Source organism: Cnephaeus nilssonii, assembly GCF_951640355.1.
Source record: "Cnephaeus nilssonii genome assembly, chromosome: 14".
NCBI lineage: Eukaryota > Metazoa > Chordata > Mammalia > Chiroptera > Vespertilionidae > Cnephaeus > Cnephaeus nilssonii.
In genome coordinates, this window is record NC_137085.1 from 11379167 (window position 1) to 11396046 (window position 16880).

The following is a 16880-nucleotide window of genomic DNA, read 5'->3' on the forward strand; positions in this document are numbered from 1 at the left end:
CAAGAAATCATATAAAATAAAATGAAATAAAACAAGGAGGAAGGCAACCAGCTGTTAAGAGGGGGGATAAGGCAGATAAAGGAGCGGGGAGAGAAATTAATTGCCAACCAGGAGGAGTTGGGCTGTATTTTTCAAAGGTGGGGGTAGTGGAGCACACACCTTGAGGAGGAAAGCGAGAAAGAAAAGAAAAAAGCAAGTGAAAGGGGGGGCTCGCCCAAGAAGGGTGAAGAAGCGAAGAAAGTCGAGGCGCCGAGTCTCCCAAAGCTGGCAGCTCCGGGCGGCGGTGCAGGGGCGAAGGGGGGGCGGGGGGGACCGTCGGACATGCGGCTCTGGAGTTGGGTGCTGCGCCTGGGGCTGCTGAGCGCCGCGCTGGGCTGCGGGCTGGCCGAGCGCTCCCGCCGGGCCCGAAGAGACCCGCGGGCCAGCCGCCCCCCGCGCCCCGCTGCCGGCCCGGCCACCTGCGCCACCCGGGCGGCCCGTGGCCGCCGCGCCTCGCCGCCGCCTCCGCCGCCGGGCGGTGCCTGGGAAGCCGTGCGCGTCCCCCGGCGGCGGCAGCAGCGGGAGGCGAGGGGCGCCGCCGAGGAGCCGAGCCCGCCGAGCCGGGCGCTCTATTTCAGCGGGCGAGGCGAGCAGCTGCGCCTGCGGGCCGACCTCGAGCTGCCCCGGGACGCGTTCACGCTGCAAGTGTGGCTGCGAGCGGAGGGGGGCCAGAGATCTCCAGCAGTGATCACAGGTAGGCGAGGGCGCCCAGCGGGCGCTGCACCGGCCCCGCAGCCCCAGGGGCGCGCGGTTGTTTGGGCGCGGGCGGCGGGCTGGTCCGGGGTGGACGGGTGTGTCTGTGCGGGAGCCGCCCATCCGGAGGCGCGGAGGCACCCTGCACGAGCTGCCAGGCTCACTTTGCCCCATCTGAGGAATGGGTGCTCTCAAAAGGTGTTGCCACTTAAACCCCGGGGTGGGTGTCAGGGAGCGGTCCTGGAGGTCCTGAGACCTGAGGTCGGTCAGGAAGAGCTTCTCCCTGGGAGCCTGAAGAACAGGAGCCTTTTTCGTGATGGTCCAAAGTGCTGTCTGTTTGGGATGGAGGGGAGGGTGACCCAATTGGGATGCATGTGAAAAGAGGCTAGGGGACCATTGCTTTCTTGGACTTTTTAATCGAGGTAACCCCCCTTCACTTGACCCGGTTATCCTGAAAGCCTGCAAGGACGAGGTTGTTGTAATCTCCTGGATTTAGAAGTCCTTGAAGTGCCCCAAAGTTGCTCTCTGCTTGATCTCTGCCTCTGGGATTGACCCGTTTCCTTCCAGCCAAACACCACACACACACACACACACACACACACACACACACACTCTCACTCACTCACTCACACAGAACCATCCATGTCCTCACTTTTAAAGCCTGTTGCCTGCCCCTCGGGGCTGGGGCAAGACCTTCCTCACGCACACCCTGCCAGTCTTCCCGGACTTGGCTGCTGAACGGGGTGCTTTTCTCATTTGGGACTTGGAGTTCTCCCTCCTCACCCTCCCTCTCTGTCCCCTTCCCGGTTCCATAGCAAAGCCCAGAGTGAAACCGGACACTCTTGGAGGGTTGCAAACCTTAGAAGTGCTCCAAAATCCATACCCTCGCAAAATGAATCTGTGGCAATGCCTTTAATAAAACCGGGGGACCGAGGTGGGGTGGCGCTGGAGGAGAGAAGGAAAGTTTTGCCTCTTCTGGCTGGGAGATTCCCTTCCTGCACAAACAGCCTTGCCAAGTCCTGGGACGTCTTAAAGCCAGAGAAGGGGTTCCCCCTTAGCTGCAGCCAGGAACGTGAGGAAGCGTTTTGCGATCCCACCCCCTGACACACACACTTTCTTAGAAGGGAAAGCTCTAAGCTCTTCCGCAGCTCTGCTCCTTTCTGCCTCGGGGTGGACTCCCTCCCAGGTAGCTCTGACTTTGTCCTGTTTACATGAAGCCCATTTCAGGGGACCCCAACTCAACTAATGTGCCAAGAATGTGCCCCTAAAGCTCCCACTCTCCTGCTACCAAACCAAGAGCTAGAAAGTGATTTCTCCCCCCACACACACACATATATCTGACGTCATCGCATGCTATTTTTTCCTCCTTTTTCCCCAGGAAGGAGAGGGAAAGTGAGCTCATTCACTTTCAGCCCCCAAGCCCTCGTCACCCAGAGCAGGGTATAATATAGGGTAGAGGAGAGACGTTATTCATAATAATGATGATGATGATAATTCAGGACTGCGGTATGTTTACTTCTCTCTGGGAACATCGGAGAAGCATAGAGCCTGCTGCTTGGAGAGGATTTTTAAAAGATGAGAGGATCTGGTTTTTCCCCGTGTTTACCTGTCATAACCAGTGATTTGGAAGGCTTCCCTTCCAGAGGGGAGAGCCCAGGGTTATATAGGTATCATCACTGAAAAGGCAGTAAATGCATTTAAACATATATGTAACACCTGGGATTGCACAGGAGCGTGCTTGCAATTGTAATTCAGACAAGGAGCCTCTCTCCACACGTGTTCTCCTGTGCACTCCGTCACTCTCCCACACAAAGATTTGTGCAGTAAAATACTTTAATTGGATGGGGGACGCTAGGTTATTATTGCTTGTATAAAATGCCTGGTCCATTTTATGTGTGGAAATAACATTCCTCTCAAAAAGGAAAAAAAAAAAGGCACTGCTGTAGCGCAGCACCAGAAAACCAGGAGCTTTTCTCCCGAGGATACTGGTGGATTTTTTTCCCCTCCCCTAGTTGAGTTGGAGCCAGATTTGGCGGTGTGTAAACACCTGGCCCTGAGCCAGAAAAGACTCATTCTGCGTATCCTCCACACGGGAGAGACTGTCGGACGAAAAAGAACCTGCTTCTCCTTGAATTAAAAAGCAAACAAACAGAGGTTGTTTGCAGAAGCACTTTTTCAGCTTCTCCCTTCGTGTAAGTTTGGGCTGGGAGAGGCAGGGCCCAGGTGGGGCAGCGGGGATGCAGGTGCCTAGCCATATCCTCCTGCTGCCAGAGAACTAGGGCCTGAGTTTGCTGCCTGACCTCTGCTGGCTCTCTGAGGCTGGGCGTCGCCACTTTCCTAGGAATCCCTGGTCACCTATCTGGAGAGAGCAGGCATCTCTCAGCGGGACCGCGCTGCTATTTCAGGCAGAGGTTGCTGCCTCGCTGTCAGGCCAGGCTGCCTTACATCACTCTTTGCTGCAGGATTCGACTGGGTTTCGCAAAGGTCTAATTTTACGGTGCAGTTAACCGGGTCTGTAGTCTGGCAGAGGCAGGCCTTGCTGCTCCTGGTAGGCGGGCCGAGCTCCCAGATCTGCCTGGGATGCTATTTCTGCCCCGGTTCAAACTTCACTGACACCAGTTCAGACAGGCGCTTGGAGAGGCAGAGGGAAGGAGGGAAGGAGCGGTTTGCTTCTGAAGCTCAGAAAACATGCCTTTTATTTTCCCAAAAAGGAAGGAGAGAAAAAAAAAAGAAAAAAAATATATATGAAAACAGATATATATTAATAAATATAAAAGGAAAGGTTTGTGCAGGCAAAAACAAAGCTAAAGTTAGAGAAAGTGCCGTGTGCAGGATTCTCCGGATGACCCCCAACAAGGGGTGGACTTCAGGCTTGGCGAATTCTTTAAGGCTACTGGGATCAGGGTGCTGGGAGGCTACTGGTGCTAGTTCTCTCTCTGGCTGAATAGGGAGGCAGAGACAGGAACAGAGGAAGGTTGTGTCCTGGATGACAGGTCTTCAGTGGCAGGAACTGTGATTTAATCCCAGGCATCCTGACTTCCAGGCCTCATCCCCTACACCATGGAGAGAACATGTCTAATAAACACCATCACCTCTCATCCCTCACAGACCCACCACCCAGGCACAGCCTTAAGTCTTCATGCGTGGCGATTGGGGCTATCTTTCAAGCTTGGGGTGGGGTTTTTTTGATGCATCCCTTTGTTTTTGTACCATACCAGGCAGGATTCAGACCCCTGCCCCTTGTCCCCAAGTGCCCCCCCCCCCCCCCCGCAGTGCCCTCCAGTTTGAAAGAGAAAGAAAACAAAAACAATGAGTTCAATTTGCTTCATGGAGCAGAGGCCCTGAGCAGCAGTTAATCTTGTTAAAGTTTCTCCTGACCTGTTAGATGAGTGAAATGTGGACCCCACAAGTCCTGCCCTCCTCCCACCCCACCCCATAGTGATCCAGAATCCCTGCTCAGAGGAGAAAGTTATTTACCTGAACCCCATCCAGGAATGCCATCCCCTTGCCCTCCCCCCTCCCCATGCTTTCTTCTTTCGTTCTAAATGTTGGACTGAGTTTGCTGACTACTCAGAAGTCTTTTTTGTCCCTCCCTTTTACAGTTCCCACTTCCTATTATCCACTCCCCCCCCCCCCCAAAAAAAAAAAAAGAATTCCTGCATTTTCCCAACTTGAGAAAGCTAGGCTCTAGGAGTCCGTACATTAATACTATTCTCCCTGGCATTTGTAGTCATGGGGTGTCTAGAATATTGCAATGGTTAGAAGCTCATTTTAGTAGTCAGGTTACCTAAGTGGGAATCCACCTCTGCCCCTAACTGGTTGTGTGACCTTGGGCAAACTAGTTGACTCCTCTGGGCTTCAGCTTCCTCATCTACAGAATTAGGATAGTATGAGTATCTATCCATTAAATGAGCTCATATGTGAAAAGTCCTCAAAACAGGATCTGGTGTATAGTACGTGCTCAATAAACTTCGTTCTTGTTATTCAACATGATTTTCCAAAGGTCTCGGTCTTTGTGGACTAAGGACACTTAAAGGCAGGAGGGAAACCAGCGGTTCCTGGATGCCTTCAAGTGCCAGACACTGTGCTAGGTGCGTGTTTTGTGCCTGCACATTTCACTCTCACAACCACCCTGGGAGGTGGGCATTCTCGGCTCCCTTTTACCAAGGAGGAAACAGAGTCCCACCGGCCATCAGGTGGACAGAGCATAGATGTGAACTTGAGTACAGAGTGCCTGTTTCCTCTTCGGCAGTCTTTTCTGGAGCGAGAAGAAATGACTGCTGTGTGTTCTTCCTCTCTGCCTCTCTGCATGCTGATCATCACCTACAGGTTAAAGAGGATAAAGAATAAGCATACATCTCACCTGGAACCAAGGTTTGACCTAGCAGATCTGTTTTTCTTTTCAAGCCAAATTATCAGACAGACTGGGCTTAGACTTTCTGTTGACAATTAGATGCTGTGTGAGTTGAATCAAGTCACTTCATCTCTCTATCCCTTGGTTTGCTCATCTGTGAAATGGGCATAATAAGATTGGGATATTGCAATAAAATAACTATGCAGAAAGTACCTGGCACAGTTCCAGCTCACATTAGGGACTCAGTCAACAGTAGCTACATCTAGTCAATAACCACATTCTCTTTCCAGTTTGCTAGCTTGGTCTTCAGAAAGCGGGGCAGTTTGCGCCCCGATAGGGCTCCTCCTCCTGAGTTGCTGGGGAGTCTGTCTAGAGTAGACAGTGTATTTTGAAGAAGAGTTAGACCCCCTCACATCTCTCCCTTGCACTTTGACTTCCTTTTATGTGACCTACTTGGATGACCCCTTGGTGGTGAGAGCCAGAGGAGGTCCAGAAGCACTGGACCTGTAAGTAGGAAAAGCAGATAGCCTCCAGGGAAAGCCTGCACCCCCACGCACAGGAGCCAGACCGTGCTCACAGCGGAGTCCAGGTCACAGATCTACTGTCACATGCTGCTTGCTCCTTCCCCAACTTCCACATTCCCCCAATGTACAGCCATTGCATGTACAGATGGGGGATGGAGGCTGCATTGCCCTGGCCCCTCTGTACAGAGGAAGGCATGCTTGAGGCGGGAAGTGTGGGGCTCAGGAGTGTGGGCTGTGCATGGTCAGCCCAGGCACAGACTGGGTCAGACAGCTCATTGTGCAGCAGGGAAACTGAAGACCAAGGTCATACAGGAGCTAAGAGTTAAACTATGTTCATAAGCCACCTCCTCTTTAGTGGGCCAGGGAGATCATTTGGTCCAATAGTTTCTGTCCCCGGCAGCACTTGGCATCACCAGCTTTTACAACATCCCAATGCCCAGGCTGCCTCCCAGGGTTTCTGATGTCAGGGCTTGGGCTGGGCACTGGTGGTTTTCAACGTCTTCTCAGGTGGTGTGGAAGGACCCTCAGTGGGGAGAATCACTGATTCAGTGTGTTGCCTCCCTGCTCTGCAGATGAGGAAACTGAGGCCCAAAGGGGAAGTATTGTTTTCTGCTTATGGAACTGGTTAGTGGCTGAACCTTCAGAGAAATCAGCTGTCCTGATTCTGAATTGCCAAACATCAGGAAAGACCCTTCTTCTGTTCTTAGTTCCTTTGCTGAGCCCACACCCCTAGGTGCCCTGGCCGTGACATTACCTGTTTCCAGAGCGATTGCTGTGTGTGAAGCCATCCTCCCCTTCTGGCATTGCCTTTAAAGTGTGAACATGTTTGTATTGTATAACACATTGAGTTTTATGCATCTGATTTTAAATGAATCTCCCCAAGTGCTTGAGAGGGGGGCCCCTCAGAACAGGACCAGGGGATATTAAAAAGGGAAGCTTAGCCGAAACCGGTTTGGCTCAGTGGATAGAGCGTCGGCCTGCGGACTCAAGGGTCCTGGGTTAGATTCCGGTCAAGGGCATGTACCTTGGTTGCAGGCACATCCCCAGTAGGGGGTGTGCAGGAGGCAGCTGATCGATGTTTCTCTCTCATCGATGTTTCTAACTCTCTATCCCTCTCTCTTCCTCTCTGTAAAAAATCAATAAAATGTTTTTTTTTTGTTTGTTTGTTTTTTTTAGAAAAGGGAAGCTTAGTGCCGAGGCATTCCCACTTTGCCTGGGCTAGTCCTGCAGGAAAGGGTATGTTCCTATTTCACTACCACCACCCTCCACACACACACCTGTGATCACTGTGAAAGCAGCACTAGCTGCAGGTCTCAGATGAGAGAGATCCCCAGGGGCCCCAGGTAGGAGGACTCCCTTTATAGGCAGTCCATGCCTTGTCTGCCTGTGGCCAAGGGCTCAGAAGTGCAGCAAATGCCTTTTCTCCCCTCACCTGCCACACACCCTTCCCTGGGATTTCATTTTCTTTGCCTCAGCATTCCTTTATCTTTCTTCTTGATGCTCTGCGGGCTTCACCTCAGACCTTGAAGAACTTACCAGAAATGCTGAGAGCTGACCTGTGGACTTTGGCCCCTCGGCTCCTTTGAAGATCTAAAACTGGGAGTCAGGAGCTCTGAATTCATGTCCTTCCCTGGCCTCCTCTGAACTGCGTGACTTGGGGCCTCTTGAGTCAGCCACCGGGGCCTCAGGGGAGAGGGATTCAGGTGTGGTTACACTCAACATCCCTATTTCACAAGTTGCCACAGGAACCAGGTGAGGCATGGTGGCAGAAGCTGTTGGCCAAGGTCAGAACCCAATCCACATGCATGTCAATAATAGGAGGAGGAGCCAGAAGGTGGGAGAGGTGAGGGATTTGTGCACTCAAGGTCATTCCTGCAGAGGTGTCTTTATTTCATTATCCACACTGCAAATGATAAACAGTGTTAGCAAATCTTTTGTTACCTGTGACTTCACTGGAGTCCTTTGATGTTGGGACTTAACAGGTCTGCCAAATCCTGCCATTTATTTACTGCGTGATCTTGACAACTTAACTGCCCCTCTCTGGGCCTCAATGTTCTCAGGATGCACAATGAGGAGTAGGGATAGAATAGAGATTTTCAAATTGTGCCCACAATTTTATGGACCCCCTGTGAAGGTCTGTCTCGCCCACCTTCCCACCTTATTCTGCTTAAATTGTGGGAATTTACAAGATTCCATTTAAAGGAATGTGGAGGTTGCTTAGTTGCAGAATTTGAGTGGATATGGACTGACATTAGGAATGATTGTGACTTTTGTTAGGGGTAATAATGATAATACTACATATTTTTAAAGATCCTAATCTGTTAGAAATGCCTGTTAAAGTATTTATGGATAAAATGATGCTACATTTGTATGGTTTGTTTAAAATTTTCCAGAAAAAATATTAATAGGGTATTGGGATGAGGGAGGGTAAAGATGAAAGAAGATTGGTAACCTGATGACATCGTTGAAACCAGGTCGCAGAGATGTCGGGCTTCAACACAGTTTTGCCCGTCTCTCTGTGTGTGATTGGAGAGTTCCATCATTAAAAGTTTTAAAAATGAAAAGAGTTTCAGAGTCACAGGAGGAGTTGAAGTTTTAGGTCCCTGTGTGTTCGGTGAGCTGCTCTTTTTTTCAAATACAGAGGTGGCACTTTGAGAGGATGGAGGACTCTTCCAAGGTCACACAGAGAATAACTGAAAGAACCCAGTCTGGGCTGCAGAATTTTAAGCGATGGACCATCCTGGGAAAGCCCGAGGGGAAGGGAAGAAAGGCGGGGAGGGGAGCCTTAGGAAGGACATGCAGAAGGGCCAAGTGGAGCCTTGCTGGGCACTAAAAGGCTTTTGAGGGAGGAGAGTCATTGCAGTATGGAATTGCCCACACATTGTGAAAAGTGTAGCATCCTTGGTTCTGTGCATAAGAATCTCCTAGGATCTGCTAGTCATTGTGTCCCTACAGAACATATTGTGATGGCACACACACTCATGTTCCCACAAACCTATTTTTCATGGCTGGCTCATTATTTCTCTCCATCTCCAGCAGTCTTAGGAGTTTCCTAGGGCCACCTAGAGCCCTGGGGGAATGACCTTCAGTTGACTAATCTCAGCAAGAGCTGACACCACCAGGAAACGGGAAAGGAGCCTGTGTTCACTGAGGAAGTATTTTGTGCTGGTTGATCATAGGACTCGAGTCAGACAGCCTGGGTTTGATTTCCTGACTCTCCCACCTGCTAGTGCATGACCTTGGGCAAGTTACTTAATCTCTTCAAGCTTCACTTTTCCCATGCGAAAAATGCGGACAGTACCGGCCCCCAATTCATAGGCTTGTTTTGAAGATTAACTGGGCCTCCATGTGGAAAAATGCTTAGTAATGGAATCTTGACCATGGGTAAGCACCCAGTAAACGTTAACTCACGTTGGTATCATGTGTGTCCAGCCCTTGCCACACGTTATTTCAAATTCTCTCAACAACTCTTAGAGATAGACATGCTTCTCCCCTTTGGCAGAGCCAGGCACTGCCTTTCCCTCCCTGGCCACTCTGGAAAGATTCATTGGGATCCTCTTAGCATAAAACAAAAGGAGAAAGGAAAAACAAACAGAAGAAACACTTGATTGTTTCATAATACTAAAGCAGTGTGTGCTCATTGTAGAGAAGGTAAGAAATAGAGATAAAAACAAGAGACAGAGTAAAATGTAACCACCCCTTCCCAGGCATTTGACAAATATTTATTGAGTGACTGCTACATGCCAGGTGCAGTTTTAGGCCTTGAGTACAGAGCGATGAACCTCAGAGGAGAATGCCCCTGCCTTTGGGAGTTTATATGGAGGGTAGGGTGAGGTGGGGTGGGGTGGGAGGGAAAAGGTTTATCATAAATGAATGGTAAACCGTATCACACAATGTCAGGTGAATGCTTGACATAAGTAAAGGAAAATAAAGCAGAGGAGGGATTCTAGGGAACGTTTGTGTGGGGCTTGCAGGAGTGAGATTTAAACGGGGCTGCCGGAGGCTGTGCTGAGCAGTGGCATTGATGATGAGCCCTAAAAGCAGACCCATGGCCATCCAGAGAAGGCCACGTGCACTAGAGAAGGAAGAACAGTGCACTGGGAGCTGGGAGGTCCGTTCCAGACCATCAGTGCTTCGCTTGATGTGTGACTTTGGGCACTTCTCTGTATGTCTTGGGCCAGTTTTCATCATCTGAACAATGTGGGTAGGGAGGATCTTATCTTTGTCCTAGAGAACCTTCTAACAGACATCTCCTAGGATTCGATAATTCTAATCAGGGTTGTCCAAAAACAAAATTGCAAAGTTGGCATTAGTTCCAAGTTTCTTCCCTTTCTCGGTGCATTTCCCTCCACTAGGTGGTGCCTGTGCCTGTCTCCCTCAGGGGCCAAGTGCCCACACACTTTCTGCTTCCTCTCCCCCAACATCACTCATTCTCAGAAAAGGACATGGCATTCCTTCTTGCTAAGGTATCAATGACTGGGAACAACTTAGAGTGTTACTCTTCCAGAGACATATATACTTTAATATCGCAAAAGAAAACCCAAAAAACTTTGACTCAAGAAGCAAAGTACCAATAGGTAGAATTTCAGTCCAAGACTGACTGAAGACATTATTTAGGGAATATTGGTACTTCCCAATGGCTGGAAGCCATCTCACCAATAGTATTGCTAATAATAGCTGCCATAATATGCAAAACTCTCACTGAGCAACTTTCCCTGTGATCACTTACTTGGCTAATGGTGAGAGTGCTCAAATTTCACAATTTCTTACTATACAAAGGCCATTCCAGAGAAGTTTTTGACATCAGAGTAGAGCACTGGCCTTTTAGTCTTGCTTATCATTTTAATCAGATCATTTTATGAATTAAAATAGTAAGACTCTGGAGTGTCTAGCCATCTGTTAGCCTATTTTCCTTCTGGGAATCCCCAGTACTGTCATCCATGAAGGACCTCTTATTCCCTCCAACCCCTTCCTTTCTCTCTTTCTTCCTACCCCTCAGACCTACTGCACTGACTTTGGCCATTAAAATTTTTCTTCAAACAACAGAAAGAAAACTTGTTTTTCAGTATTACTTACCACAAACCCAGGGTCCTGGAAGAGTAGGAGACATGACCCTGTTTAAATTTTAGAGAACTTGAGAAGTTCTCAGGTTCAAGTTCATTTCTAAGAGACAGAAAGTCCAGTAGATGGGAGGTTGCAGCTTGGAATTTAAGTATGTGCATCGGGGGAAGCATGTGACTAAATGCAAAACCCTGCCTCTTTTGCCCTCTGGAAGTTGTGGTTTAACCTATCACCTTTGTAGTCAAGAAGGCATTCCTGTATCTGTCCCATGTCCATTTTCCCTTAATTCCTAATTCATGTTGCTCTCTAAACATGAAATGTGGCAGGACTAAATAGGAGCAAGTGTTTGTATGATATTGGACATCTTTCAGCTACAAAAGCTGATGAGAAAATAAAGATACATTAACAAGCCAATAAGGAACAAGTAGGCCTTGCTTTAAGAGATGCAAAATATACAGACAGAAAACATAATACATACTTGTTTTCATGTAAGTCCAAAGACTCAAGGTGTGTAAGATTGAGAAACACTCATGTAAGCCATTCATTTCATAGATGAGGAGCTGAGGGTTGGTGACTAACCCAGAGCAGTGACCAGGCTGGGTAAGTTCCTCTGTTTTCTGAGTGTGAGGCTAGAGCTATGTCTACTTGTCTCCTCACTTTGCACCCAGTCTCATGAAGTAATTATCATCTATCTGCTGATGTGCATCATTTATCTCCAGATTCTCTGTATTCCAGACTGATTGATCCAGCTATCCGCCAGAAATGTCAACATGCACTTCTAGCTCAATCATTTTTCCTCCCAATTCCTTGTGTCCCCATCTAGTGCCACCAACTGTGGATATAACATCCACCACATTCGCTCAGTCATCAGTTCCTGTCTGTCCTGCCTCCTTGACAGTTTTATAGCTGCATTTCCTCTTTCTAGCTTAGGCCCTCTTCATCTCTAGCTTTGACTCTTTCCCTAGTAATATGGTGCCCATTTCTATGAGCTTCAACCCCTGCACTCTTTCAACCTATCCTTCAATATCCGATAGCCAGATATTTCTAAAATGCAAATTTGACTCTAGCTAGAGGTCTTTCAATAGCATGGAATTATTTGCAGTACCCCAGATAACTTAGGCTTTTATTCCACATCATTTTCTTCATTCGGTGTGCCTCCTATATCCCCATGCACCATTTTTCAGAACACCTAAGCCTCTGCAGGATTCTGCTCAAGGTTCCCCTCTTCTGGGAAGCCCTCCCTGATTTTTCTCTAAGTAGAATTGGTTCCCCACCTCCCTTATCCATCTGCCTCCATTGTACCCTCTACACACATATATCAAAAGACCTGGAATTCTTTCTGTCACATTTAATTATGTGCATATTTGAGGTCATCTCCACTTCTTCACTGCCTAGCACAGTGCCTGGCTTTTAAAGGAGTCATATATATATATATATATATATATATATATATATATATATATATATTTTTTTTTTTTTCTCAATGAATGCATGACTGCAAAAGATAACCAGCTAAATATCTAATGATTCTGGAAGAAAGAGCTCAGGAACCTCAGGCATGGTGCATTACGTAACCAAAGCACATGACCTACCCCGTGCGTCACACTCAAAAACATTACACAGTGGTTAATTCCATTTCCCCTTGAGCAAAGAAGTCAGAAGAGAAAAGAAATCTGGTCTTCCAAAACAGAGCCAGGAGGGAGCAGTGTATTTAAATGCCTCCTCAACTCATATTTCGGCCTTTCTAATCCAAGCCACATTTTAGCCTTGGGTCTACCCTTCCCAGCCCCTCGCCTCTTTGCAAAGCATTGGTTCTGTGTGTGCACTGCAGCACATAATTTGAAGCTTCCCTCTCAGATTTCTCTCTCTGCCCCTATCAGCTTCTTATTGGGCCTCCAGTGTCCTGGCAGTCATATCTGTTGCCTGGGTTTTTATCCATTTCCCTTCTTCTTGATGGGAGAGGGGGTCTTCCCTCCACTTCCCTTGATCTTGTGAGACCTTGGGATGACCTCAGGATCTGGAATCCTCTATCCACTGTTTATATACCCTTGAGGGGGAGAGTACACATTCTCAGCCGTAATAACAGTAATAAAAGCAGCTAGCTTATAATGAGCACTTACTATGTACTGGCACTGTGCTGAGTGCTACACTTTGAATCCTTTGAATACGACTTAGAAAGTTACAGGACTCACTAAAGGCCCCACAGCTAAAGGTTAGTGGAACTGGGGTTCAAATATAGGACATTGTAACTTTTCTCTATCCACAGGGCCTAGTGCATCGCTTGGGATGCTGTAGTTGTCCTGTAAATGATCCATGATGAGAGGATGAATTATGAATGAATGAATGAATGAATGAATGAATGAATGGTGTTTCCAGTCACTAATGCACTCGGAGATTGTAGACTGAAAAGGGAAGGGATCAAGGGGGAGAGGACGGAAGGGAGGGAAAGATGGAGGAAAAATCTGAATGAATATTAAAAGAGATTGGCTAAGAAATTTCTGATATGCAAAATTAATTTGCAGGTGACTTTTGAGTAAATAGACCATTTACATCCATGAGAGCATTTCCCATCTTTAAGTAGTCTACTGGGAGATATACACGTATTTCAAAGATGCTCTCTGCCAAAAATGTTTCCGGATTTCTCTTTTGAGAAATTCTGGGGTGCGTTCTCCAGAATATGCCCAATGGAGACAGGTTGTCACCCTCTGAGAGGTCCTGGGTACATTCTGGGCCAAATCCGAGATGTGTGTAGTGATTGTGCCGCATGAACTAGGGTCCTGAGTGGAGGAAGGACTGGTAACAAGGCTGACGTACCATGTGCTCTCCCTGGAGCTGATCAAGCCTCCATAGAACCATTGCTGAGCTCTGCTAGGCTGATTAGGTATGATCTGCTAAAAACAAGCAAAAACAGAATTTTGTTCATCCCTCCCCTAAATTCTGAAGCTGGAATGATGGAGTCTGCTTTATCCAGTCTGTTCAGTTTACAGATATAGAAACTGAGGTCTGGGCAAGTTAACTTGTTAAACTATGTTGAGTAAACTTAAGCAACAAATTGGCAGCAAAACTGAAACTAGAATTCAGGTTTCTTGACTCTCAAATCAGTGCTCTTTCCACTGGATCCTTTCGTTTTTCCTTCCAGTGTGGGATGACAGTGGCACTGGGGGTTCACGTTGCTGAGTTTATTAGAATCCATCATGCAGTTGCTTTTCTTAAGCACTTCTTATGTGCCAAACCTCTCCCCTCGGCATTCTGTGAGGTTCAGAATGGCAACATATTAGGAGAGGTAAAAACAAATTAGGCGAGGTAAATCAACCTCCCTCCCTCCCTCCCTCCCTTCCTCCCTTCCTTCCTTCCTCCCTCTTTACCTCCCTCCCTTCCTTCCTTCCTTCCATTTGTCCATCCATCCATTTGCCCATCTATCCATTTGCTCATTCATTTAATTAGATAGTTATCGTGAAGTCTTTGTGTATTATACATTGAGCTGCGATGTGTGGGTTAAAAAGGACAGGGTGCAGGTCCATCCCTGAGGAGCTCCCAGTCCTAGTGGCGGAAGCATGGTAACTACTCTAAGCAATTAATCATGTCCCGGGCAAGCACAGAGTCAGATACTCTGTGTTTTTGAATACATCATGTTTTTATTAAGGGGCCTAGAAAGTGTTCTAAGATTTCAGAGGTGTAAGAGGTTGCTCCCACCTGGAGGGGTTTGGGGACTTATTCATGAACTAGGTAGCATGGGTATGTATGTAGAGTGCATGCCTTCCCTTTCCTATGGAAACCTCATGCACATCATTTAAATTGTAGAGCCATAGGTCAAATGAGAACAATGAGCACTTTTTGATTCATGTCTCAGCGGAGGACATTGGCCACGAGTAGCTTTTAGGAGTATGACACTAGGAAATGATTGGATAGTTAATCATCACCATTCAAATCCAGTCTAACAGCCCCTTGTTTCTCCCCTCATTGCATTTATCACTCTGTTGTGATTGCCTTTGAGCTTGTCTGTCTCTCCCCACTGTTGTCCAAGCTCCTCAGAAGCAAGGACCACTTCTGTCTTTGTCTCTGCTTTATTCCTACCATTAGCACATGGCCAGCCCTGTGGGTTGGTGCTCAGTAAACTTTGTTAAATGGATTGGAGATGCTCCAAATAAGGGGGACAGCAGGGTGACCGAAAGTGGGTGCTGTGAAGGAAAGATGCTTTGAAAAAAGATATTATGGGCCCTAGGAAGGGTCAAGCAGTGACAGCAAACATGTTATGAATGGCATTACCGGTTAGATATAGTCCTGGTCTCTCTGAGCTGACCATTACCTGTGTGTATTCTTACCGCTTCTCCGCATCACTCTCCACCTCCCTTTCTCTTTGCTGAGCCAGTGTATCATTCTGTTGCTTCTAAGTCCTTCTCTCCATGGTTTTCTCTCAGCTTCTCCAATCGCGTCCCTGGAGAGCTGCTGCACAGCCAGGTGTGACAGTGTGGGATGCAGCAGTGCTCCCCCTGCAGCCCTCACCTGGGCCATGCAGACCTCCCAGAGGAAATGAGCACAGCACGCTGGCACGAATCATGTCTGCTGTGCTCAGGGCACCTCCCAGGGCCGGGTATATTGCAGGGGTTCAACCAATGTGTGTGGGTGGGTTTCTGGATGAAGAAATGATGTAAATTGATGGTGCCTCTCGTCTAGTCTCCTCAGTTCACAGATGGAAAAACCCATGTCCAGAAGAGGCAAGGAAATTATCCCAAATTCCATTCCCAAATTAGGGACAGAAAAGGACTGGAGTCCAGTTGTCTATTTCTTCTGTTCTAACCATTTTGTCCTGGGATTTGGGCTCAGATATCTTAAATTTGGCCATAAAGATTTCAGAGCATTGGATCCTGTAGTTGGATAGGACCCATACTATCTTTTTACAAGTGGAAAGTCTGAAATCCAAAGGTGGGAAGGGAGATGACAGTGACAATACCAAGGCAAAAACCTGCACATATCTCCATCTAACCAACAAATAGATAGTATGTGATGTGCCCAGCACCTTTAGAGATATAGCAGTGAGCAGACAGAGCAGGTTCCTCCCTCATGGATTCTGAGTTCTTGTGGGAAGAGAAATACAGTAAATGAAGATGGAAAGTGGGAGTATTATCATTGAGAGGAGAGAGAAAGGATATAAAAACCATGGCATAGGATAAGTTCAGGATGTTGAGGAGTGGGTATATAAGCCACTGGGAGATGTGTGTCTGGAGATGAAGGCATCCCGGGTCATGGAATCTGCATTTTAATCTAGATAACCTAGGAAGTTATTAGAAAGTGTCAAACAAGGAAGTTACTAATTATATCTGGTGTAGGTTTTCCAAAGATAACTCTGACCTCTAAGGGGAGAATATAATATGTGAGGACAAGAGTAGAGTCTCAATCATACCATTATCATGGTGTGAATTGATTGTTGATATTATTTTTGATATGACTTGGTCTTTTGTTTAATATCATCACCATCTATTTCCTTGCCAAAGCCATTACCAACTAAAATAACCTGACTAGCCTTAATACTTCAGGTCAGTGGAGGAGAGGAGCGGTTTCCTTGGTCCAGGAAGACTTGAAGAGATTTATGAACCCCAAGACATTTACTGTAAAATTTTGAGGCTGTGCACATTTTTCTGGGGAGAGGGTCCAGAGTTTTCATCAGTTTCTTAAAGGGGTCTGTGGTCCCCAAATGATGACTTAAATGCTGAAAAGCAGAGGGCACAAGAGGTCATTTCCTGACGCCTGCTCCCAGCTCTAAAATCTGAACACTCAAGCAGATCCGTGAAAATGAGAATGTTGATGCTGAATTGTCAGATCAGCCTGAGGAATTGCACTTTCCTTCATCTGTACCCTTGTTGGAGTAAATAGAATTTGGGACATTTTTCCCTCTAAGGACAAGTTAGTTTATTCCTTAGAAATATAACCTACAACTTTGTTTATTCAAACTCTGGTCTCTGAGTTTCTCTGAGTTTTAAAATAGGGAAATTCACTTCAAATGTGGCTTGAGGTGGTCCTGACCATAATTATTCACTATGAACTTTACCCATGAATCTCTGAGTCCAAATATCCATCCCATTTCCATCCATCCAACCATCCTCCCACCTACCTTATCTTTCTCCCTCCTTTCCACCCTCCCTCTGCCTTCCCTTCCTCCCCCCTTTCTCCATCACTCTCATTCATCTATCCACCCATCCATCCTTCCTTTC

The 16880-nt window shown here is 47.3% G+C and overlaps 1 protein-coding gene across 1 annotated transcript in view; it reads left to right on the forward strand.

Annotated features, from left to right (window-relative positions):
• Window positions 1-321: 321 nt before the first annotated feature.
• Window positions 322-16880, forward strand: part of PAPPA (pappalysin 1) — a gene marked incomplete at its 5' end in the record, with an annotated part of 219587 nt that continues 203028 nt past the window's right edge. The window contains one exon of the mRNA XM_079789610.1: window positions 322-733. Within this exon, the coding sequence (XP_079645736.1) occupies window positions 322-733 (412 nt within the window). The remainder of the gene's footprint in view (window positions 734-16880) is intronic.